The sequence below is a fragment of the Harpia harpyja genome, chromosome Z (assembly GCF_026419915.1).
Source record: "Harpia harpyja isolate bHarHar1 chromosome Z, bHarHar1 primary haplotype, whole genome shotgun sequence".
NCBI lineage: Eukaryota > Metazoa > Chordata > Aves > Accipitriformes > Accipitridae > Harpia > Harpia harpyja.
Genome location: NC_068969.1, coordinates 66,843,525 through 66,870,239, shown reverse-complemented (window position 1 = coordinate 66,870,239; position 26,715 = coordinate 66,843,525). Strand labels below are relative to the sequence as shown.

Here is a 26,715-nt window from a genome sequence, read left to right as displayed (position 1 = left end):
CTCCCCCTCCCTGCCCCACCGCGGCGGCCACCCCACAGTGCCGCGGCGGCCACCCCACAGTGCCGCGGCGGCGACCAAGGGTCACCCCGGGCCGGCGGCCCGGGCGCTGCCGGAGCCGGGGCAGCGGCAGAGGGCCGCCCCGCCGCTGCCGCCTTCCGCTCGTTACCTTTGTGCTCGTCATCCAGGTACCGGACCCGCAGCTCCTCCTCTTCCTTCGCCTCGGAACCATAGCTCCTCCCGGCCGAGAGGAGAGCGGCGGCGGCGCCTCGCGGCGCCGGCGGCCGGCGGCCGGGCCGGCCGAGGGAGGAGGTCGCGGCGGCCGCGGCTGCCAGCCTGACTCGGCCTTGCAAGAGGCCCAGGCCGCCCAGCGCCGCCGCCATGCTGCTGCCTGCGCCGCCTCAGCCTCTCGCGACCGCCGGCCGCGGTCCCGCCGCCCACGTGACTGGCTGCGGCACGCACGGGGCGCCGCCGGCCCCCTCCCCCCCCCCCCGCGCCGCCGTTGAGGCGCGAGGACCTCGCGCGCAACCCGCGCGCGCACTCAACGGCCGCCCGGCAGTCGTTGGGGCGCCGCCGGCCGCAGGCTGAGCCGCGGGAGCCCGCGGGGAGGGGGAGGCTGGGCAGCGCGGCGCCTTGGCCTGGCCTGGCCTGGCCTGGCCTGGCCTGGCGGCGTCGAGCGGCCGGCCCCAGCTCTGGCGGATGCCGATGGGGAGAAAAGACTTGTTAGCGAGAAGAGAGATGAGGTTTTTCACCCACAGCTTGAAATACACTGGTGTGTGGAGCAGTTTCTGATCGGTAAAAATTGCTGTTTAGTTTTATTGAGAGTGCTTGATAGCAGTGGAAATTATGCAGCACATTTATATTTGTGGTGAGCTTACCTAGATCCCATCTGAAAGACAACGTGCTCGGGCTTTGTTGCACTGTATGAGGTGGTCCCAGAAAGAATGCACGTGAACTTTTCCGAAGCTCTTGCTGCTTTTCAAGTATCACAACCGTGCCCAGGCCCAGTGGTGGCATCAGTGCTGACCAGAGCAGCTACGGTTACTAACTTAAACCAGGTAGTGCTTGGTTCTGCATGCTGAAGTAAAAGACTGCTTGCATTTGTTTCCCCTCTTGCTCTACACCCACCCTTCTCTTTTTGGGCACTCAGAATTACCGTTGCTTTCCAAAACCAAGGATCAAGTTAATATGACTTGATATTCAGAGCTGGGTTTAGTTGTGTAAGCAACATGGCCATGGTGTCTGCTTCCCCTCCATGCACACTGGCAGGTGTACCAGCTTGAAGGGAGTCAAAGGATATAAGCGGTAAGGGTGGAGGTGGGAGATAGTTGCCATCTTTAGTCGCAAATTCACATGTTACAAGACCACTATGACCTGTTTCAAAAGGACGGTAGAATTTCATCAATCCATGTGTCAATATTATAAGATTTATTTGGGCCTGAGTATATGTATATATTAGGTATAAGTAAAGACGTTCACTCGACTCCTTACACAGGGCTTGGAAAAGGTTGCTATAGCTGCAGTTAATCCAGGACATTAATGAGGCTCCTAAAGCTGTGAAGTTTGTCTTTTTCAAGTTTTTTTACTTCAAAGAATTAGGCCTTGAGAATTGAAAACATGCCTTTGAGCCACCTCCTGTCCTTTACAAAACTCAGTGTTACTTAATCAGAGGGATAAAGCTGTACCACTTCCCAACAGAGGCTCAGATGGAGCCATTTTGGTTGTCGTTTGGGAAAACTAGCTAGTGCATTCCTCTCCTTCATGCGGCTGCTCAGTAGCACTTCTACTGCCTTCCTTCTGGAGAAATGAAAATCTAAAAATAATGTCCTATTTGTTCTTGTAGAGCACCATGAAGGGCAAACATGGGGGGGAGGAACAGGCAGGCTATCTCCTTGCATTTATTATGTTTTACTATTTAAACAGGGCTATAGCTTGTGATTAACAGCCTGTTCCAGTAGTGCTCGCAGTATGCTAAAGACTTTTCCAGCAGAAGGGAATAAAGAATGCCTGTCATGGAAATTTCATTCACAGTTGAAGAACATTTTATTTTATGAGAAAGAATTTTGAAAGATCATACCCAATTATGTCAATAGAAACAGAGAGACAGCACTATTCTAAAAGGCAGAGGATAGGGTAAAAAGATATTAAAAGCAGAACTAGATTCACTACAGTACCATAATGTTGCTTTGAAGCTGAAGGCAAACATGGTGTCCCTGTACAGCTGTCATTTGCAATGGTTCCCAGACTGAAGGTCTAGCAAACGCTTTCCTGAGCAGAGGTCAGTGTATGGAATCAAGCCCAGTAGCCTCCTATCTGCTGTACAAACACCCGCAATCATGGTTAAAGCTGAAAGAATTTTAGAAGTACAATTTTCTTTTACACCGTCACTGTTTGATTTTACTTTCTTAGCATAAGAAGTGAAAACAAAATTTAATTTCTGTTCACTTTTTCTGCAGTTTTCCACATCTACATTGCTAAGGCATGTTTACACCTAGAGAAACAGTTTTATTCCAATGACCTCTTTAGTGTTTTTTGAAAACAGAATAGTCATGAAGAGTGGTAATGTAGCTATCATTGTAACATAAGAAAGTTAAAGCTCTTGAAGATTTTCTGCAGCCTATGGAGTAAACGTTTTTTAAAAAACGAAATTTTTAATATTTGGCAACAAGAGACATAAAGATGCCTGCTGTAGTGGGTCTTTCTGTTCTTTGAACTGTGTCTCTCTGTATTAATGCCTAAAACTACACAATAGTCATATAAGTGTATTCTATTTTGGTAATTTAATACTACAGTGCATTTTGTAATACTGTATATTCAGTTCCTCCCATTGCACTGACATTCCAGCATGAATCAGGACTCTTGGATGAAAGCAAAGTTTTCCATATTCTCTTGTTCCCTGTTTTTTTTCACTGTGGTTTAGTTCTAACAACACAGCTTTAAAGTCAAAGTAGTACATGGAAAGTACATTTAGTTACAGAGGGAAAGTATATTGACATGCAGGTTATTATTTAAACATATATCCTAATAAGAAAAAAAAAAATGGAGCAACTGGAACAAAACTGTTAAGTAACTACCTAAATAGCATATGACATTGCTTGGTAACCTGATAGCTGCTGCACACAGAAATCCAAATATTGATACTTGGTGATGGGTAAAATAAATTGATTTAGCACAACTGTATAAATCTTGACTCAGCCTCCCGTATGCCCAGAAAAGCAATGTTAGCGTGAATGAAAATAGAACCAGTGTAGCTGGAGAATAGCTCAGCAATTCTCTGCACTCAGCTGTTACTTTTAATATGGTCACTCAATCATAATCTAATCCAAGGGAAAAAAACTTGAAGGCCCTTCACACTAATTAATTTTACATTTGGAATTACCCTGTAAAGCCCATTCACATCAGGTTGCAGGTTCTCAGAGTGTACAGGACTGAGACTGAAAAGGGAAATGTGCAGCCCCTTTTTTAGCTTTGCTCATGGCTTTTGTTTGAAAATACAGTCTGAAGGGAGGGGAGGTTGGGGTGGGGGGGCAGTCTTTTTTCTTTTTCTGTGTTTTTGATGCAGTACTGTTGCAACTTAGGCACACACAGAAATTGGGAGGCTGCCTGCATGGTTAGTGGAGAGAAGTTTCTTCAGAATGTTATTCAACATGCTTCAGTGCAGGGCACCTGCCATGATTCACTTTCTAGAGGAACAATCTCACTCTTAATTAAGTATAATGGAGGAGTGTGGCCTCTAAACTTCAGACTTAAATTAGGTACCTAAAATCAAGGAGTGTGAAAGTACTTGTGTATGTTCAGTTAGGCATCTAGTATTATTAAAAATACTAATAAAACATTTGAAATGAGACAGAAAAATAGTTGCATGTGTATTTATACTAATACGCGACTTTACAGCTAACAATAAAAAGGTGCAGACAGTATGTACAATGTAGCAGGAATAAGGACATGAAGGAATCTCACATAGTTCTAAGTTGCTTTGATTTTCTTACATGGTGCATGTAGATGAGGTGTAACAAATAGTTTCATTTTCCCTGGATGAGCCATCAGTGGCAGTGTGTAACTAAAGTGAAAAGGGAACATGTTTTAGGGGAAAAATGGAGCAACCAATTTTGGCTTTTTGAGCTAAATCACTTGTCTTTCTTGCAAGTTGGAAATTAATTGTCTCTGTAAAGCAACTTGATATTTGAGAGTGACATCCATTAGCTACCTGTTGTCTAAGTTGGTTTATAAAGGTTGTTTCAATTTCACAGCACTCGCCAGGAGCTTTTGTCTCTTCCGATTTTCACATATTTGCTTTTTATTAATAGCAGAATTTTACTAATTATTATGTTATCCAGTTAGCACACTTGCATTTCCAATCTTGATTTTTAACTTTTTTTAAAGCCTTTTTGATCTTCTTGTAACACTGATAATGCTGAAGTCCTGCATTGTTATGTATTATTAATAAGCATGTAGCACACACAGCATGTTCCCTTTCTGGCACCATGCCTGTTCAACATGTTTTGCAGGCAGCTGTTTCCTTGGATTGTCTATTTTCTCTCTGTGCAGTGCAGCTTTGAGATTATAATGCTAAGATATATGATGTTTTTACAGCTTATTTTTTCTCTTCAGAAATTATTCTTAGGAAACTCAGTCTACTTGGGTATGCTTGCAAGTTTTCTTACATGGCACTTGTTATCTGGTTCCAACACGTATTGTTGAAAAATGTACTTATGCGTCACTCATGCCTTGGAGCACAGGACAAATTTTGTCTTTACGTTCATGTCAACCCCATTTATTTGTGCGTGTATTGCGTCTTGAAAATGGAGACAACTGCATTGGATTGATTTAGTGGACAAGCGCCTGGCATATGTGAGCCAATTACACAAGGGACTGCTTAAAATCCTAATTCCCAAACACGGGAGGTAGAAACAACCAAATTGTCTGCCCATTCTCTGCAGATCACAAACAAGGCAGAATGCTAAAACAATTACAGGAACACAAACGTGCTGAGCAAGGCCTCTTGCATGGGTGAATTGGCAATAGTTGCCACAGAGCTGCAACCATGTAATATTGGAAGATCGGAGCCTAAAGAAGGCCTTTGGTACTTCTAACAGGAACTGTGCAGGTATTTAGTAAAGAAAATATATAGAATGTTTTCATTTGGGGCAGGGCACACAGTTTATCCCAAAAGGGCATGAAATAAAGGTATGTATTTTTATAGGGGTCGATGTAAGCAAAGATAATGGAAATAGAGAATTGACCAACAGGGGAGGCTCCTAAAAATTGAGATACTTGTATCTAATTACAACTCCAAGTCTGTGAATGCTGATATGTCTCCTTTTGCCAAAGCTTTTAAAAAGCTTTCTTGTGTTTTTAAAGTAGCTCAGCAAAACAGACATTCACCAACTCAGGTAAATTAGTATGCATTCAGGCAAACTGCAACCAAACTGCAACATCATTGAATACTTTTCTTACAGTGAGTGTATCCTGTTCAGCTATTTATAGATATTGTTAAAATCATTTATAGTCTTCATGATCAGGGTTCTGGACAAGCCTTTGTATGAAGCAATACTCCTCTCCCCTTCCATCTTTGTATCCTTTTGAAGAACTCCAGAGCCAACATTATTGTTAACTGTGTCTTAAAGGATCTTTGCTTTGGCAACTGACAAGGCAAGCTCTCATATAGTGTAGGGGTGTCAGTGAAAGCTGCACAAGAAGCACAGAAACCAGGCAGAACACTACTGATGTAATTGGCATTTGATTTAAGCTAGTTGATATGAAATTCTAGTAGAAAATGGATTTCCCAATTTTATCTGAGTGCCTTTATGTGTGGTAAAAAGCTATGTGGTCTTCTGCTAAGGAGGCAGTAAAACAATCCTGTCAAATTTATGGTATCTAGAAGAATGAAATAGAACTAGGTATTAGCCTAGAGAAGGAAGCATTTTGGAACAAAGAATTACTAACTTAATAAAAGCAATATCTAAATGCAGAGAGTAGGGTTTCTGTCCAAACAAGCATTTGGTGAAATAAAGTTGCAATTCATCCGAGTAACATTTTGTTTAAAAGTTTTTTAATTAAAGTAATAAAGGGCATTTCTGTAGAACTCTCAATGAAACAAATTAAAAATTACTGTCATCATTACAATCAGGAGATGAAAAATATTTTAATGCTTCTGTCCCAAGGTAATGTGATTTCTAGTGAAAAGAACTTACCAAGAAACTCTGCACTGTTTAAAGGCAATACTTTGTCATGAAATCCAGGTCTCTACTAGGAGCTAGGAGAAACCTGGTCTTTTATGCTTAAGCTATAAAAAGTTATAGAAGAATCAACAGCACTTCATAGACTGTTTTTATCAGATGTAATTCTTTATTACTGTTCACAAGCAAGCCAAGAGTTAAGATGTGTATTACATGTCTGAATGGCATTAATTACAATGCCTTCTGTTCAGCTAATTTCTTTTTCTTTTAGGTAGTTTATGTCTAAACACAACTGAGCTTACAGTGGATGTACTGTAGATAATATGTGAGGTTTAAGATATTGTTCACCTTTTTGCTAAAAGCTGGAGCATTTTTTAAGAAAGTCAATTGCATAGTTACTGCTTGAAAAATATGATGCATTATGCACAAATCACTCTGAAAATAAATTTTAAGCTGTTATGATGTAAAACATTTATGTTCATTGCTTTTCCTTTTTAGTCTTTTATGATTAACAATATGTTGTGCAGAGATCTACTGAATATATTTCATTCTTTCTAAGAAATGCTTCACATTCATTTTCATGCCATATGGGGAAAACACTGGGGCCTTTTTTGATCTTCTGTTCAGTGTCATTAGACTAGGTTATCTTTTCCATTCTAACCTTAACAGTATTTTCCTGCATTCTTTACTCTCTACATACTGATGCAATTACGACAGTCTGATAAGCTGAATAAGCATTTTCAGTGAAAGCTTATTCTGTCATATATAAGAACTCTTGTAATGTCAAAGAATCTGTATGACCTTATGACCCAAATTTCCGGGACAGAGCAAAAGGTTAAATAATCACAGTCTTTGTCTCTCACATGAATATGAGAACAGATGAATTGGGATCTACATAAACTAAAGACTCTATGTTTTGTCAAAATGGTTTCATCATAACCTTTTTTTTATTTAAACACCGCAGTGTAAGTAAGTCATTTGTCTATGTAATAAATCAAGATTCTTAAGATCAAGAACAACGAACATAGCAATTGGTAGGTGAACATAAAAGAAAAATGCAGACTAAGTGGCTAGTATTTTATGTGCCTAGGCACAGACTGAATACAGAATTATTCACCAATGCCAGTAAACAGCCATTTCAAACACAGCAATTTTCAGATTTTTGGTTTCTTAACATTCTTTAAAGACGTGGTTTTGTAGATCCTCAAAATTAGGAATCTCATCTAGGAATCAGTTTTTGCAATTTGTGAAAATTGTCAATTAAAGAAAAATAATTACAAAAATCAGAGTCATAGTTAACATTTGCTTTCTAGATAGTATCTTCTTGTGTATGTCACTTTATGTCTGGAAGGTGAAACTATCATCCAGTTGCCTTATGCCCTGTGAAGTATGTTTTATCTGCTAAGCAGAACACAATATACTGTGTCTTCTCAGCCCTGGCAGCAGCTGGCAAAAAAAAAAGCTTTATGTATGTAAGCAGCTCAATAAAGTGGAACACTTAAAAAAACCTAAACCAGGTTTCCAAGACTAAGCCAGAATGTTAGGCTAATATTGCCTGCAGTTTTCTACTTCAGAGATGGCCCATAACTTTCAGAAATTTTGTAGCATTTGTGCTGTTTCAACAGTATGCCTCAAAAAAAGTTAAGAATATGGTTTCCCTCTTTATTGAAGTCTTTCAAACATGCCTTTTTCCTGTGGTATATGCAGCCTAACAATAGGTGGAAGAAGTAAAAATATGAACAAGAATGGGATGTTTCTATGTTCTGAAACAGTATTTTAAAGCTGTTTAGTGAAAGAAATTCCCAAGGTGTTCAGAAGAGCTAGTAAACTGTAATACTGGAATGGATATTTAATACAATTAGGTATAATGGGACAGTTTTTGGTGTTATTCTTAATCCATGCATTAGTCAGACTCCAGTAGTGACCTTAAGATTGATATTTCTCGGAACAGAGTTATAGAGTATCCTTGGCATTTTTCTCCTCCCTCATCCTGCACCCTCTGCCAGCAAAGCTTAAAGGAGGCATGCAATACTGCTTTGGATTTAGGCATCTTGGCCAGGGCAGGACTAAATTAACAATCCTTCCAGTAGCCACTGCACAGAAACACAGAATACCATAGCTTCTTTAACTATAGAATAAAGCTTTTGTAGTTTTCTTTGTAGTTTTGATATCACCACAGTATCTGGTTCCTCAGTGACTATATGAGCCTTGTCAGTATAGCTTCAGTTGATCTGTGCAGTATAGGATGAGGTGGAAGCAAGACAGAACCTCTGAGATGTCACGGCTTACCAGGGTTTGTTTTGACCCCGGAATGAGACTTTTAATGAAATTTCTAATGCAACCAGTAGCCCTTTAGCCTGGAAAATGTGGAGTAGGAAGTTGACCCAACAGAAATCCACATACATGTGTATGTCTGCATTATACTCAAGATGCTTCATAGTAACAGACTTCATCTAAAGGGAATGTCATTTACAGAAGACAGGATATTTTTTTCATTACATAAATTAGATTGTGCTGGACTAAAATTATTTTTTAAAAGAAGTTGTTTTATGATTCTTAATAAGTTAAACCTATGACATTTCTTAACATAAACTTACTAAGACAAATTAATGTACAGCCATATTTCCCAGCAGTTGCCTGTGTTCCAGTTTTTCAGAGTTCAACCTGAAATGTTTTAAGCATGATTTTTCAGAGGTGATGAAAGCCTACTACCTCTACTGAACTTGGTTGAAGAGAAGTTCAACATGACCTGGCGATGTGCATTTGCAGCCCAGAAAGCCACCTGTATCCCGGGCTGCATCAAAAGAAGTGTGACCAGCAGGCTGAGGGAGGTGATTCTCCCCCTCTACTCCGCTCTTGTGAGACCCCACCTGGAGTACTGTGTTCAGCTCTGGGGCCCGCCCCCAATGCAAGAAGGACATGGAGCTGTTGGAGTGAGTCCAGAGGAGGGCCACGAAGGTGATCAGAGGGCTGGAGCACCTCTGCTATGAAGGCAGGCTGAAAGAGTTGGGGTTGTTCAGTGTGGGGAAGAGAAGGCTCTGGGGAAACCTTAGAGCAGCCTTCTAGTACCTAAAGGGGGCCTGCAAGAAAGCCAGAGAGGGACTTTTTGCAAGGGCATGTTGTGATAGGACAAGGGGATGTTGTGATAGGACAAGGGGTAATGGCTTTAAACTAAAAGAAGGTAGATTTAGATTAGGTGTAAGGAAGAAGTTCTTGACTGTGAGGGTGGTGAGGCACTGGAACAGGTTGCCCAGAGAGGCTGTGGATGCCTCATCCCTGGAAGTGTTCAAGGCCAGGTTGGATGGGGCTTTGAGCAACGTGGTCTAGTGGAAGGTGTCCCTGCCCATGGCAGGGGAGTTACCTGGAAGTAGATGATCTTTAAGGTCCCTTCCAACCCAAACCATTCTATGATTCTATGATTCTATTTGCAACTGCAAGCAGTCACGAAAACCCACTGTGTCATGTATTGGATACGTAAGAAGACTGATGAATATGTCTGAAAATTTTGGCAACGTCTGAGTGCCACAGATGTTATATCAAATATTGTTAACATCTGAAATAAATAACCACAATGCATGGACCATCACACAGAACTGCAGTGTTAAAAAGTGGAAGTGTATTCAGCATTTATATTCCTTTCTCCACCCTTTTAACAGAACACTGTTGTGCTCTAATAAAATCTTGCTTGCTCGTAGACTTGTTTTCCTTTTACTCGATCCTGTGTTGAATTCGTCATAATCCTATGTTTAAAGCATCAGTCTGTTCCCATGGAAATGACTGATGTCACAAATTCAGTTATAACTTCATGACAGGATCAAATATAAAAAGAAAATGGGGCTAGAGAAGAAGAAAACCATTGTTCAAATAGCAAAGCTTAGGTAATAAGCTAAAAGGAAAAAGTACACGAGGATATACAAAGAATAAGGTGATTTATTATTTAAGTCTGTTGGAGGAAAATTGTTTAAAATTTTCTCTTTCAAATACCAAGTGATGTTTTTAGAGTTATATGTAAAAAGGATATACAAGTGTATCATAAAACCAAGCTTTCTAAACTTTTACACCTTGAACTATCACATATGCCAAAACAGAAGTATACAAAATAGCCACAATAGTGAAGAAGGAGTGAAGATAGGTGGGTCTTCTTAATGAAAAGAATAGGAAAATAAATAAGTTTTAATTAAGAGATGGTACATATACTCTTTATTCATTACTGGAAAACTTAATTGAAGTACCATTTAAAGGTTTATTCAAATTAGTTTGGGCATGTTCACAAAGTGACATTTCTCTGAGATCAGATTCTGCATCTTTTTAGTCATTTTTACTGTATCTAAGACTTAATTTCGTGGGCTGGCTGAAACTTCTTACTGGCTGTATTATGTGGTCTGTCAGACTTGTCAGATACAGTATGTCTTGGAAAAAAAATGCACTTACAAGATGCTCAGTGGCACCAAGTGAGCTACTGTTCCATTTCCAGTTAGAATGCAACCAGCTGTTACACTGTTATTAACAGAAAGCTAGCAACAAAGGTAAGAAACAGATTAATGATAACAATTTCAAGACAGCAATTTTTGGAAAAAGATGTAAAGAGGTGCTACAACCTTCTAAATATATTTGTAAAATTTCTAGTAAGTGGCAAAGCAATTTCTTTCATAATTATAGGACTAAGAAGCCTCATAAATAGGATAAAATTTAAAAATGTATTGTTTTCCTCAGTATTTCCCTATCGGCTAGCTTAGATTGTTTGCCACTTACATTGCTTTTCGGATATTCCACTCTTAGGTGTCCACCTTTTCTCATGGACATGTAGGTTCCAAAAGCCTAGAGAACCCAGCAGAGCAACTAGGTGTCCTAAAAGTTGGGTGTTGAAATGCTCTGTATCATGATACCCAGCTCACTTTTTGAAGAATTTAGCAGTAAAGTTCACTTTTTATGCCTTATAAAACTGATGAATATAGTGTTTGTACAGAGTAACAGAGGCCACAGTGCGTAAATTAAAGATGCATCATACAGGTGGAGCTCATAAAAAATGCAGGTGAAGCATACTGTAGACCCTTTCTATTCTGTCCCCTTTCTAACAGGGGGGACAAATATGCCCAGATCTTGCCTAAACTCGGAGCCAGGAGATAGCTGGAATGTGCAACTAGACCTGAATAGGTGGAGAACCACCATTTGCATGTGACCTGGGAGATCTAAGAAAAAGGAATAGATATCTTTTTGTCCTCTGGTCTATCTTCTGGGTTAGATTATTGTGCAAGATAAATTTATAAACCACTTCTTGTTACTCACTTTGTGCAGTATTTGAATACTTACCCTGTATTAGCAACCGCTGCACATCTAAGACCCCAGTGCAAAACCCATTGGGATCAATGGGGAGGTCACACTGACTTCAAAAAGGAAGCGAATTGAGCCAAGATGTTAAAAGGAAAAGCTTGTTCTGTGAAAAGAAAAAAAAAAAAAAAGAGTCTTGGCAATGTTATAAAGTTGGTCACTCTGAGGTTGCTTATAGCTAACATATTCCATCTTCATACTAAGAAGGAGTTTGTGCTACGTAAGGTTAGCTTGTTAGTGTCTAATTGGAAGCCAGGCATAAACTTCTTTCAGTCAGCACTTCATTAAATTTACAAGCATTCCCACACACACTTGTGTGTGGGATGCAGAATAGATGAGAGACATTTAACTACTTTGAGGCTGGCTTTGGCACAGAGCTATTCATCCAGACCCACTGGGGTTTTTTCTGTATGTGAAAGGCAAAAGCAGAAAACTATTCCATATTATAGTCAGATGCTGCCTACATTTGTCCACCTGCCCACATCATAAAACGGTTTACAATTGTAATAAATGTAGCCATTCAGACTAAGGTTTGCCATGCTGAATGCCTGCCTCAGTCTTTGGCTAAGTTTAAACTAGAATGGCCCAGTCATTTCTAAGATTGGCCTTGGAAGTAATTAATTGTCTTGAAAGATAGGCCAGCTAGTCTTATGTGTCATCTCTCCATGTCTTGTTACAGAGAACTACACTTTGTTGGTGACATCACTAGAATACCAAGGATGTGCCTTTTCCTAATTTTTCACCTTTCTGTCAGAAGTCATGCAAACTGACTAAGTTGCAGTATTTCCATCTTGGAGGGCCTACAGTTTAGAAATGAACTCTATGAAAAGACAGGTATGTTCTGGATAAAAGTGGTGCCATATGGTAATACTGAAGCAGTGTCATAGCAGGAGCTAAATCCATGCAAATATCTGTTAATTTTTCTTCTGCACTGTTTGAAATCACTTTTAAAGCTACATTTTGTATATAGTCACTATATCAACCAAAACAAAAAGTACTGTCTTTATACATTGCTGCTTTTTTTCCCCTCAGTGGAGCAATGAACTGCTATAAAGTAACAAGTTATTCATAAAGCTGTGCTAGATTCTCAAAAATAATATGAATAACATTGTATGACCTATTAGTACCAGTTCAGGTCATGTCCTCACATGGAAAGTTTGCAAGAGCTTAAAGATAAATGTGAAAAAAATCTTTTGCTTTAAGATGGCATAGCTATCCATATGAGAGACATCAAGGATGGAGGGAGGAGAATTAGGAAACTCACTCAAACTCTTGATTTCTGTTGTCCAAACCTACCTCATAAAAGTTTTCAAGCAATAAGGTTCAAGATCAATTAATTCTTTGCAATGCTGGGCTTGTCAGCCATAAATTACTTGTAAAATTTCTCAGAGAATTTGTAGGTATCTTTGTTGTCCCTCTTAGTCCTCATCTCTGAGAAAACCTTGTGTACAGGTATCATAGTTAACAGGATTTCCATGAGGTCAAATGGAAAGAAGTAAATGCGGTTTGATCTCAACAACTGCAATACCCCTGCAAGACTATTTCAGAGAGGTGGATACTTTTTCATCCTCTCCCAGGAAAATTCTGAAAGAAATTGTAAGACCTGCAATCTTCCCTTCTAATAAGTGCTAAAAATACAGGAAAGGACTTTATGTAAAATTAAACTTTAACCTCTGACCTACATATTTATTTTTCCCTTCTTAATGACAAATTACACAAGCAAAATGACATGCATTTGCTAATGCTTTTTTGCCTTAAATGGTTTCCTAGCATGCTCAGATTCAATTCCCTAGTTATGCCTTAACATTGCTGGGTATATTTTTTGTTATACTGTAATGCTACTGAATTATTTTATTTTATAAACTTAGGAGTTTCCAAAGATTTCCAAAGAAAGTAACTCTTTTTTACAAGACTTGGCAGATAAACAACGAACAATTTTGGCAAAAAAAGCTCTTTTAACTGACTAAACAGAAAATATATATTCCGGTTTTATGTTCATTGGAAATTTTTACTACAGAACCCTGTAAATTTATTAATTTGGGGGTTTAAATTAAAGCAGACAACTGCAATTGGATTATTGTTGGACAATTCATACAAGATTATATTTTTATTCATTCAGCTCCATGACAAAGTAGTAAAAGACCTCCACTGTGTCTTCAGATGAAATTAACTTTAAAAGTATTGAATAAGTTTCCAGATAAACACAGTGAAATTCTGGTACCACTGAACTCAATGGCAATATTCCTTTTAACTACATTAGGGCCAGGAGTTCACTTTATTTTATCCTGAAAAAAATGTTTCCTTAGTTTTTTGTGTATCATTTTAATCCAAATTCTGAATATTTCTTCTGCCTCCTCTGCCTTTCTGCTAAATTAGATGTATTTTCTCATAAACCATGTTACTAGAAAGACACAGTGCAATCCAATCCCCTGCATTTGAAAGTGACTGTGGATTTTATCTGCTTTAATCTGACTACATGAAAAGGTCTTATTTTTAGAAAATTTCAGTTCCTCACTCTGAGAAAGCCATGCTCCTTAAAAGGTAAGGTAACTGAAAAGGGGTGACATATAAAAGTGGCAAGGAAAGTAAAGATACTGAATGTAGGCAGATCTATGTTTACAGTGGTACACGATATAGTTAGAGAAAATTTGTATTTAAACTGGATCAGGAAAAACAATTGATTCCTGTCAATGAGAACAAATAAGGGAATTACTACAGTATGAACTGAAAATCCAATAATATGACAATTTTTAGATTAGCCTGGAAAAATAGTGAAGAATATGTTCTTTTGCATTGATAGTAGATGTGGTTTAACTGGATTTTTCCAACTGTAGTGTCTGTGATTCATTGCCTGAAATCAAAGTAAGGAAAAGGCTCAGAAAAAAAATGCCTAGTCAAAGGAATTACAAATCCCTTTTCTTAAGAATTACATTTTCCAAAAGTAATTCATACATTTTTTATTACTACAGCCTAGCTAATAAGTTTCAAAAACATCTTTGTTGGACTGTACAGCTTTTTCACATTATAAATGTGAAATATCACAGTTTTCTGTTGATCTGCAATTTTGAACTAAATCAAGCTCCTAGTTAGATCTGTACGCAAATTTTGATCCAATGAGCTGAAGCTTTTTCAAGAGAGAATTGGGTCTTCTTACCAACATAATTCTTATTGCTGTGCAATAAAATAATAATAGTAATAATTTGACATTTCAAAAAGGAATTGATGAGGTGATAAAGTGTTTAATTAGGTAGAAATCAGATACAGGTCAAGATGTTATAGCAAATCTAAAAGATAATGAAAATAATTTATAAGTGAAATAATCCCTTCAAAAAGTGTGATTATAATAGACACATATTTCTTAAATAGAACCATAATTCAGAAAGCACTCAGGGAGCAGAGATGGCTAAATCACTACCTGGCTTTTTCATTAGGGAAAAGTTATTTCATTATTATTAGGACACAGTAAGTTTTCGGTAGTGGCTGAAGTCAGATCCAGAGCAAATCATAATGGCTATATATGCATTATTACATGTTATGAAAAGAAAACATCATCCAATTAAATTAAACTTCACTCTGTAAGGTTTTGTTTGTAACGATAGTGATAAGCTGCAATTAATAAAAGATTTGATGCAATGGAGATTGAGAGAAGAGTAAAACACTAACATCTAATGAAAGCCAGACTAGAAATAATACAACCATCTTATCCACTCTTAGTAAGGACTGGGAGTGTGATTCCTTATTCTACGTACCAGTGACTCTTGCAACATCTCCACTACTGTATATATTTTAGTCATATGATTTAGTTTTATGTAGTCCTCTGAGGAGCAGGGAGTTGAACTTGATGATTATGGGTCCCTTCTAACTTGAGATATTCTATGATTCTATGATATAGCTGGCAACGGTAAACCCTCATAGGGCTGGGCCTATGTTCCTAAGTAGGGACATTTGTGGTTTGTATAGCTATAGATAAACACATTAATTCCTTGACGGTTATCTAAACATTGATTCTTTGATTGTACTCATAAGACAGCAATCCAATCAGCACTATTCCCAAGTACATCGCAAATATTGATTAATTAGAAGGTTTGTTAAGGTGATAAGCAACTGGGGCCAAGACAGATCACAGAACTGCACAAAGTAGGGCTAAAGGAGCTTCAAGGAATAGACCTATTTATCCCCATTCTCAAAAAAATAACATCCTGACAGATCCTTGTCTAAGGTGCTCTTAAAAATTTCCAGCAACGGAGACTTCACAGCCTTCACAAGTGATCTGGCCCAGTGCTTCTCAACCCTTTCTATAAGTTTTCCTCAATGCCCAGTTCTAATTTTTCTTGCTGTTGTTGAAGCTTATTACTTCTCATCTTATCCCTCTTGAACAGACAATAAATAATTACCTTATTCTTTGCAGCAACTTTTTATGTACATGAAGATTCTTATCTGTATAATTCCTTAGTCTTTTCTTTTTTTAGGTTAATTAACCTCAATTTTCCCAGTCTTGTAGGTCCTGTGTTTGATGAGCTCCTTCTCATGGCCCTATTCTGGATTCTCTGCCATTGGTTGGATTTTGCTTCATGTTCTTCTTGAAGGTAGTGTCCAAGACTGAAAACACCCAGAGCCTTAAATAATGCAGAACTTCTATCTGCATCTTGTAAGCTCTTCTCCTCTTTATGTGTCCCAATATGCTTTTTTCCAACAGCACGATTTTGTTAACTCATGATCAACTGTTAATCCATTACAAGTCACAGGTCACCCTGATGGAGGCCTGTCATGAGCCAGGTGCTGCTTATCCTGCAATTGTGCAATTGAACGTTCTTGTCTGAATATGGTAACTTGCATTTACTGTTGAATATCATCCATTCACTTGCATCTCCTTTCTCCAATTTTGCCAACTTCATTTTGAATCTTAAACCTGTCTTCCACTTCACAGACAGTCTCAGCTCCAAATTGTCTGCAAATTTAATAAACACATTGTTACGGTTTCATAGTAGTAATGAAAATATTTAACAGATGAAACTAGGCACGGGCTACTGCAAAATCCCACTTGGTCTAGCTTTTGTTTAGCAATGAAGAACTGTCGACTCACTGCAATATTGTCGTACTACTGATTTTGCATCCCCATTTTAGCATTTCATCTTGATCACACTTCCCTAGCCTACTAAGCGTCTGTCATGTGAGACAGAAGACTCTTACAGTAGTAAAGATATATACCATCTGCTTATTCTTCCTTGCCCCACAGCCTGTTGCCCTGTGGTAGAGTAAGATAGCTTAGTGTGTTCATGATGAACTCCTGTTTGTTCTCACCTGTTTCCTCACTAACTTTCGATTGTTTACAAATAGATTGATCCACAATCTTTCCACAAGTTAGCCTCCCATTTTTGAAAGAAACAATATATTTATTTTTTTCCCAGAGCATCACCCCATTTCTCAAGAACAGCTACTGCAATATCTGAGATAGCTTCAGATGACTGTTTAAGCAAGATCTCACAAATCCTTACTTTGGATTTGTAAGAATCCAAAGTTGAAATTCTTTGGTCTCTGCCAATTTGAAAGCATTGTAAGAATCCAAAGTTGAAATTCTTTGGTCTCTGCCGATTTGAAAGCATCCAGCTTACTGAAGTATTCTTATGCTGTCATGTACAGGTATTGTCTTGGCCGCTTGCTTGCATTAACTTTATTAGAGAATGCTAATCCAAAAATACTAAACCTTTAAATTTTGTCTGTAATATCTATCATTACTTCCTCCTTTCTGTCCTGTAGCAGAGCAGCAATTCCCTTCTCACTCTTATAGTGCTGATGTGCATATATGCTTCTTGTTCCTGTTGATGTATCTAGCTCATTTTCTAACTCAGACCTTCATGTGTGCTTACATAACTGAACCTAGTTTCCACCTTCTGTATGTTTTGCTTATGCTTGGTGCCAGTGAAACCCATCATTAAGCAAATTGCTCCCTTCCGACATTCCCCATCTCCTGCTTTGTGTCCTTAGTATCACTTCTTTACCAGTTCTCTTAAGCCTCCTACTTCTTTGACTTGTCTTCCTGATTTCTGCATTTTTTCAGTCTGCTGATTTCATTTTACATTGCTCCATCTTTAAAAGTGATCAGCTTTCATGTTATGGTCACTCTGATCCACTTTACTGTGCACTCTCAACATTCTGAAACTCATTGGTTAGAATCCAACTTCAAAGACTCTTTCACTGTTTGCATACTTTGCTGTCTGCATCAAAACTTTATTATTAACTCATTCCAAGAACTTGCTGAGCAGTCTGCATACTGTCCTGTACCTTCCCCAAGGTCACACCGAATTTCTGCAGAATTTAGTTGAAATTACTTCTGATAACCACACAACATCTTTCTCCTGTGAAAACCTAAATAAAGATAATCGTGCATTCCTTGATCTAACATGTACCACTACTCCCCATGCAGTTTATCTGGAGGATTAGAAGTAGAAATATTGTTCCCATGTTTGGAACTATTTTTTCTTGTTCCATACTAGCAGGCCTTCAAACCAGATGGTGAGGGAACATAAATAAGAGAGCTTTTGCTGTGCCTGAAAGGCATAGAGGTTGTTTGGGCCTGCTTCCTTCCTGCGACATTTTGGATACAAAAGGGAGAGTCCAGCACAAAGCTTACCAAATAAAACCCTTAGATCTCGGTGCATATCGTAGCCTTGATAACAGCAGCATGAGACAGAATATTTGATATATTGTACATTCATAGGTCTGATCCACGTGCTTTAATAATGATGTAGGAAACTAGACCAGTTGGTTTTCCTAACAGCTGGAATATGCCTTACTTTGTAATTTACACAATGAAAATGATGAGATGATAGACCCTAAGATTATTTTCTTAACTATACATCATATTTTTTTAAGTAAGGCATGACTTTAACCTGGGGTCTGAAAGACTAATCAGTGAGCAAAACCCTCTAATTAAAATGTAGTCTTATTTATAATGTACTCTTAATGTTTCCTAAATCTTTAGCTGATGATTGAAATGCTTTTTTGATAATAATATATGCTATTTTATCTAGTTTTCTTTTTCTCTAGAAACATCTGTGAAACAGAAGGGATGAGACTTTCTCTTAAAAATTGTGGGAACACATAAAATATACAGTACACTTCCTGTTATAGAAGGCTATTTATTAGTCTAAATACTTGTGCAGTATTTGGCAAATGATCAAAACTAGTTTCTCCTGATGTGTTTACAATGTTCTAAATTAAAAGCAAAGCCCATTTTCAAGTGAAATTTGTCATACAAACTGAAACGTTTCTCTCATGCTGCATGTGGTTGTACTTTCTGCTTGACAGGATAAGCTCCAAATGTTGAGTACAAAGTTTGCAACAAAGTTCTTGTGAGAATTAGACTTGCCGTCTAGCAATTCTTCTTATAAGAAGAACCAAAGGAGTCTTTCCCCCAGTGTAGGATTTTTTTTCTATGACTGTGTGTTTACTTAACTTTCTGCCTGATGCTGTACTTAATCAGCTACACTGAGAGAAATTCTTTTGATTTCATTGCATATTCTGTTGCTCTTTACCCCATTTTAATGTTCTTTCCCATAACCTTTGAGTGGTAAAATGGTCACAGACAAGAACAGAAGAGCTCCCATTTCTCTAGTGAATGTTTCAGAAATGTACTAAGGCATAAATTTAGCAGAAGTTTTGAACAGACACTGTCTTCTGCATCAAACTGTGAAAAAATAGCTTGGAATGCTACAAAAATGCACTTTCAGTGTTACAAAAATTACTTGGCACCATATGCAAAAAGTTTTCTTCTCAACTCAGGTTCAAAACCTGTTATACAAACCTGTTTATTAATTATCATTATTGTTTCCTAAGGGTTTTTGACAAGTTTTGAGAGAAAACTGGGTCAGTTCATAATAGCAGCTTTTCAGTGTATCTCACCATTACATGTATTCAAAATGCATGCAACACTTAACATGTTGCACAGGAAAAATGTGGTTGGGTCATGTTTCATGTTATAAATAGATAGGCAAACACATACACTGTATCATTTCCAAGAAAAACACTTCATATTCCAGTAACCTGTCCCTCTTTTCATATCTCAGATTTAGTAATCTCTTTACTGAGTTGCAGACTGCCCTTGGACTTTTAGTCATCCTTGAATTTAAATAAAAATTATTGGCATCTGTAGTTTAATTTCTTTCTTCCTTTACCTAAATGCTTTAATAACTACGAATGGTCCTGAGTGAAATTCTAATGAGAGAATCTGCTGCATTTCAGGAAAACCACCATTTGCCATATGCAGGCAACTGCCCTGTGGATATTTTAGGACTGTAGCTTCAGCTGAATCAGAGATACTTGGAAAAAGAGTGAGTAAAAAAAGTGTGTGTACGCAGCCTTAAAAAAAAAAAAAATTGTGTTGTGTCCCAGTCCTTGAGTACCTCTCTAAGGAGTATCTCTCTAAGGAGCACATTTTGCTTCCTGTTCTAAAGGATTCAAGTGGCAACAAAAAGGGTTTTCTCCTACGAAGTAACTACAACATATTTAACTACAGGTTTTGGTGCCAAGCATTTTCAGAGATGGTGCAGAAAATATTTAATAAAGCTGAGGCAAACAATCCAAGAAAATAATACTGAAAGCTAATTATTACACCATGTTCTGTAAAGAAAGACTTGTATAATAAATAACAAATATGGCCCAAGTTATCAAATCACAGTTACCTAATGAAGAAAACACTGTTGTTGCTTTGCCTTTTTACATTCTCTCCATTGCCAGCACCCCTATTACATTGCACAAAAAGATTCTACCATAACAAAATGAGATCCTTGTTGAAGGCTGGATCCCATTTCCTTCATCTGATGTAAATATCAAGTAATACAATGTTGCCAGAAAATTTATGCCAAATTAAAGCCACAGTAAGGTAGTAGAATTGAGATTATCTCACTGTACAGGAGTGAGGAAAAAATTTAGATGGAAAGCATTCTGTGTATACAAGAACACACCATAATATTCAAATTGATATTGAGAGATACAGTCTGGAGGGCAGGAGTAAACAAGGAGGTCAAGTTTCTTTAGGCTCTGCTCTCAATAGTTTCGTTTTTAAATTTAATTAGGATTATTCATTTATGCTTAGATATCCATAAATGGTTTTTTTAGGAGATACAGATAAACACAATAAAGATGCTGGTAACTGAAGAAAGAAACATTTCAAACTGAGCAAGGATGCTGAAGTCAAAAGAACTGGCCTTGGCTAATTTCAGATTTTATTCAAAGGTTGCTCATGGGACTGAACTAATAACCCTGTGATTTCCTTATTTTAGGAGATAGCTTCAGCAACTTGTGGAAAATTTGAGCATCTGGAATCTGAACTAACTGCAATGGATGGGAAAATGAAACAGCTTCAACTAGATCACTACTGATACTGAGGGAAGCTTTCTGAGATCTGCCCATGAGAATCGACAGGAAGGAAAAAACATCTTAGTCAACGATTGGAGGACATGCAGTAATCACTCTTCAGCAGCAGTGTATTTTAGGCCATTGTTACCCTGGTTCACTACAATGCTCTTTTAGGGAAAAAGTCTGCTTCCAGCCACATTATAAAGACATGGTGTAGAGAGAGGAGAGTCTGGCACAGAGTCTATGGAGACTCTCTGTAATCTCTTGAGGCCACACATGAACAAAAAGAGAGTATCTTCCTTAAGGAACATTATCGCATGAATTTTATGTAAGCAGAATTATCAGAAGAAAAATAAACAATGAAAGCTTGCATGAAAGCAAGCTAGTGAGTGAAAGCATCAGATTAGCAAGTGTCACATAGACAGATTGTAACAGATAGTGATAAAATGGCTCCAGGAGGAGGCTTTTCTTACTACTCAAATCCATTATATCACATCCTACTTATAAAGTAATCTTCTGAGACCCAGCTGACTTTTTGTACAATCTGACATGTTACTTAACTGTTTATCACATCAAGAATGATCATAATACGTAAAAGTGAGGACTGTGTAGCATTTTTTTTGAGGTAAGGAAGTCAGTTTCCTTCTCAACCGTAATCCTGCACTTGTTAAGAAGATGAGAGACTTCTGACAAAACAGAGTGGTTTATAAAGAACTCGGACTGCAGATGAGTTCTTGTTCCCTTTGCATGTCATCTACAGGCCACACTTTCATTTTTTCCATACCTGAAGAGACTAGTGCATAGATACTACATAAACTACGTACCAGGAACCCAGTATAGACATAGAAAGTTCTGTAGTGGACTCTCAAATACAAGGCATTCTTTCTAATTTACCTATATCTCTCACTGTGTTGCTAGGATTTACAGTGAAATTTATTGTTGATCTAGAAACTGATGTAGATTAATGCATAAACCTGAAGACTGTACCTCCCTTCCATACCAACACTAGTACTGCTGAATTATTCTATAGGCAATTAAGAGAAATCTCTGGATTGGTAGTCCTTGTCCTTATGGGAGATTTCAACTTCCCAGACATCAGCTGGGAGTAACGTACTGCTGTGGCAAGCAAGCCTGGGAAATTTCTGGAGTTGGCTGAACATAATTTCTTGTCATAAGTACTCAGTAAGCCAACTAGGAAAGGTGCCGTCCTCAACTTGTCATTTCTGAATAGAGAAGGACTCACGGGATATGTGATGGTAGGTGGCTATCTTGGCCACCGTGATCCCAAAATGGTTGAGTTTAAAATTTTTAGTGTAATGAGAAAAAAGTTCACCAGCATTGCTACCCCATATTTCAAGAGACCAAAATTTAAGCTGCTCAGGGACCTACTTCGCGTGTCCCCTGGGAATCTGCTTTTGAGGGCTTTGGGGTCCATGAGTGCTAGTCAGTTTAAGCACAGGAGCAGGCCATCCTGTTGTGTTGCAAGGCAAGCAATCGGGGCAGAAGACCAGCTTGGCTCAACAGGGAACTCCTCTTGGAACTCAGGAGGAAAAAGAGATTGGATGATCTCTAGAAGCGAGGTCAGGCTTCACGGGAAGATTATAGAGCCGTCGTTTGCATATGTAGGGATACAACATGAAAGGCCAAAGCTCAGCTGGAGTTGAAACTGGCTATTGTTGTACTAGAAAACAAGATAGGATGTCCAAGGAAAATATAGCACCCATACTTGTTGAAGATGGTCCCCTGGCAAATAGGGGTGCAGAAGAAGTGGAGGCATTCAGTGCTTTTTTTGCCTCAGTCTTTAATACTAATGATAGGCCTTGGGCTGTCCGGTCCTCTGAGTTGGAGGACCATGACTGCAGGAACAGTGACTTTGCATGTGGGGACATGGAAATTGTAAGGGGCTAGCTGTATCAGCTGAATGTTCATACATCTATGGGACCTGGTGGGATTCATTCCTGTGTACTGAATGAGCTAGGGGATGTGATGGCAGCACCCCTCTCCATCATGTACCAGAAGTCTTGGGAGCCTAGGTAGGCCCCCGCTGACTGGGAGCTGTCCAACAGTGTTCCAATTTAAAAGAAAGGCATGAAGGAAGACTCAGAAAACTGCAGACCTGTTACTGTAACCTCAGCACCTGGAAAAATGAAGCAGAAGATCCTACTGGGTGCTGCTGAAAGGCATTTCAAGGACAATGCAGTCATCAGGCACAGTCAACATGGGTTCACAAAGGGAAAGCCCTGTCTATCCTTCTATGATAAGGTCGGCCTCCTAGTGAGTGAAGAGAAGGCAGATGTGGCTTTTCTGGATTTTAGGAAGGCTTTTGATACAGAACCTTACAGCATCCTTCTGGACAAGTTGTCCAACTGTGAGATGATGTTGTGGTTTAACCCTGGCCAGCAATTAAGCACCACGAAGCTGCTCACTCACTTCCCCCCCACCACACAGTGATGGACTGTGATGTCACCCAGCAGTGGACACCTGTGCTGGGGCCGCAGCACTGCTAGGGCGAGCGCTGTGGGCAAGGATAGCCTGTTGTGATGTCACTGAGGGATGGAGTACAACATCCCTGAGTGATGGATTGTGACCAGGCGACCCTCACTGCTTATATTTGGGTGCCAAGTCTCAGCCAGCCAGCTCATGGCCGCACTCCAGCTGAGCAGATCGCGAGGTCTGGAGCACTGAGCGAGGCCTTGGCGCTGGTGTCGTGCTCAGGGAGTTGCTCCTTGCAGCTCTCAGTGCCCAACCCCAGAGCCGTCGAAGGATTTTCCCCGGCCCTGCCACCTCCAGGCAGCCGGGGCACCCAGGAGGCACGGTTGCAGCAGCAGAGGTGAGCTGGTCGGGGACGCCTCACCCTGGGGAGCTGGGAGGGTTTCCTTCTGGAGGGACCTGGGCACTTCTTCCACCCCTCCCCAGGCCAGCTAGTGACCCTGCCCTCTCCTCCTCTTCTAGTGTGACACCAGCTGCTGCAGCGCCGGTGAGAGGGAGTGGTTCCACATCCCTGGTACCCCCCAGCCCACCGCAGCACGTGGAGAGCGTAGCCATGGAGCTGGAGGACCGCTGTCCCACCTGCCTGGGCAGCTGGGAGGAGGCCAGCTTTGTTATGCCATGCCTCCACCGGTTCTGCTACCCGTGCATCCTGCGGTGGGCTGAGAGCAAGCCCGAGTGCCCCCTCTGCAAGAGGAGGATCCTCTCCATCTTGCACTCAGTGCGGGCGGATGATGCCTACGTGGAGCATGCCATCACACCACCCTCAGGCATTGTCCGTCAGGCGGGAGGAGCTCCCAGACATGCAGCCGCCCACGACCTCCATCTCCCTGGAGCACCCCAACGCTGGGCTGCAGAAGGGGTGCCCAGGCGTCCTATGGGCATCTTCCAGCCCCCAAACTGGTTGAACAACTTACGGGACAACCCAGCGCTCCTCCAGATCCTGCAGCCCTTTGTCCATCAGCAGATGGAGGAGATCTTTGGCAGCAGCATGTTGGAGGCAGCCATGGAGGAGGACACCGTCACCACCATCCTGACCAGCCAAAGGATGGATACAGAGCTGCTGGGCCAGATGCTGGGGGTCTCCCATCAAAACCATGAGGAGACATTCTTCCAACACCATGGACATGTCGCTGCGCAACGGCACAGCAGAGAGACCCAACGTCTGCTGGGCTGGCAGGATGCCCCTGCTGCTGGAGGTCAGGAGGACCGCCCCATGGGTGCCCCTGGCCCCACTGCCACCCAAGGAGGGTCTCTTGTCCCCGGCCCAGCCTCCTCCAGCAGCCCTGCAAGATCCAGCGCAGACGAGCTCCCTGGCACCTCATCTGCTGCCGTTGGTGGGATTCCCAGCAGCCACCCCACTGCTCCCATTGCCATCCCTGCGGAGCAAGAAGTGCCCCAGGAGGAGCCAGGGGAGGCTGTGCCCGAGCCGTCCACTTCCAGCCGGGGCAGGGAACGCTCCCCTGGGAGGCCACGACAAGCCCCAAAGAGGAGGACCGACAGCTCCGAGGCCTCCCCAGCCAACAAGAGGACAGCACCACGTCGCTGACCCTGGAGTGTCCCTCGGGGGATGGCCAAACCAGGACTGGGCCATCAGCTGGGGCATGCACCAGCCCTCAAGGGCTCCCGGCCCCCCACATCCAATCATCCAAATAAAATAAGTGCATGAAAACTACAGAAAAAGTCTCAGTGTTACTAACAGTGCAGGTGGTGTTGCTGTCCTCACCCTGTTTTGTTTTTTTGCCGGGAGGGGTGGGACATTAACACTGATGGGTCCTTCTACGCATGCCAGGCACTACTTCATTGTTCCACCCAAAGGCAAGTGCTGCCCAGCTCCAGGCCTGCAGCATCTCTGCAGCTGCTCCCGGGGCAGATGTTTCCAGCCGGGGGCTCTCCAGGACCAGCCCGTGCCCCACCGCTCATCACCCCAGGCTCGTCCTCCTCCTCACCGCACCCTCTGCCCCCGCGTCCCGGGGCTCTGCTCTCCTACCAGCCTGCACTGCTGGGCGCAGCCTTGCTACAGCAGCACCCAAATCCCTCCTCCTGGGCAGACTCACGACTCGGTGCTGCTCTCTGCATCGGCCTAGGGTCGTACCCTGCCAAGGCAGGATCCCCGACAAGCTCAACAAGGGGAAGCGCAAAGTCCTGCCCCTCAGAGGGACAACGCCAGGCACCAGCACATGCGGCGCGCTGCCCGTCTGGAAAGCAGCCAGGGAACGGTGACCATGCTGCTGCCCTCAAGTACAGGCTTTCTTCCCACTCTTCCAGATCCAGCCTTGGCGCTGACATGCCTTCTCCTCCACTTGGAAAGAGCCCATCTTCGGCAGATGCTTGGCAGATGGATGCCAAGCGGCTGAGGATTCTGGGTTTGTCTAGTTTGGAGAAAAGGTGGCTGAGGGGCGACCTCTTTGCTCTCCACAACTTCCTGAGGAGGGGAGGTGGAGAGGGAGCTGCTGATCTGTTCTCCCTGGGATCCAGTGACAGGAATAGTTCAAAGCTGTGGTAGGGGAGATTCAGACTTGATAGTAGGAAGCATTTCTCTAACAAGAGGGTGGTCAAACACTGGAACGGGGTCCCTAGAGAGGTGGTTGATGCCCCATGCCTGTCAGTGCCTTAAAAAGAGGCATTTGGACAATGCCCCTCATAGTATGCTTTAACTTTGGGTCAGCCCTGGAGTGGTCAGGCAGTTGGACTAGATGATTGTTGTAGGTCCCTTCCAGCTGGAACTATTCCATTCTACTACCTTTCAATACCATCAAATCAGCATTGTTTGCTTTTCTCCGATTTTCATAGTTTTCACTGCCATAAACATTATCTGATGAAAGAAGCTAAAAATCTTTCTTTTTAAAGGAAGGCAGCCATGGAGGAGGACAAAAAATGAGAAAATGTAAACTATTCCCTCCAGCCCCAGACAATATTTATAGACCATGTATGTTGCCTAACTCTTACGGTCTCTTGTCCAATATAGTTTTGCTTACATAAATATTTTTGACATTTGCTTGTTCACATTTTTAACTACCAGGCTTTTAAAAAAACATGTGTCACCAAGACTTTTTTGGACAATGGGAACTAAATATTTTGTGCAAATATATTGGCTATTGATATGTATATTGTGGACTTATAGGTTAATGTGTACCTTTAATTCATGGATCAGCCCCGGCGAGTTTGTTATTTTACTTTTCTCCTCTAAATTCCCTCTGGTATTTCTAAATCCTTAATGGGAACAAGGCCCAGAGAAAGGAACACTGTGTTCTGCTACAATGGCTCTCTGCATTTTACCATCTTTTCAGCTATTTTATATGATACAGTATTACGCTTTGGTATTTTCTGATTGTTACACAGACCATTAATATCCTGGCTTTCAGGG

At 40.9% G+C, this 26,715-nt stretch overlaps 1 protein-coding gene and 1 long non-coding RNA gene across 2 annotated transcripts in view; one reads left to right on the top strand and one right to left on the bottom strand.

Annotated features, from left to right (window-relative positions):
• AUH (AU RNA binding methylglutaconyl-CoA hydratase) overlaps positions 1–450 on the bottom strand; it is a 116,865-nt gene extending 116,415 nt beyond the window's left edge. The window contains exon 1 of the mRNA XM_052775906.1: positions 167–450. Coding sequence (XP_052631866.1) covers positions 167–380 — 214 coding nt within the window. The 5' untranslated portion in view covers positions 381–450. The remainder of the gene's footprint in view (positions 1–166) is intronic.
• On the top strand, positions 46–23,637 carry LOC128136407 (uncharacterized). Its single transcript, XR_008233360.1, has 4 exons — positions 46–185; positions 12,184–12,338; positions 19,746–19,834; positions 20,786–23,637. It is a non-coding gene; the product is annotated as an uncharacterized LOC128136407 (long non-coding RNA).
• Positions 23,638–26,715: the final 3,078 nt, after the last annotated feature.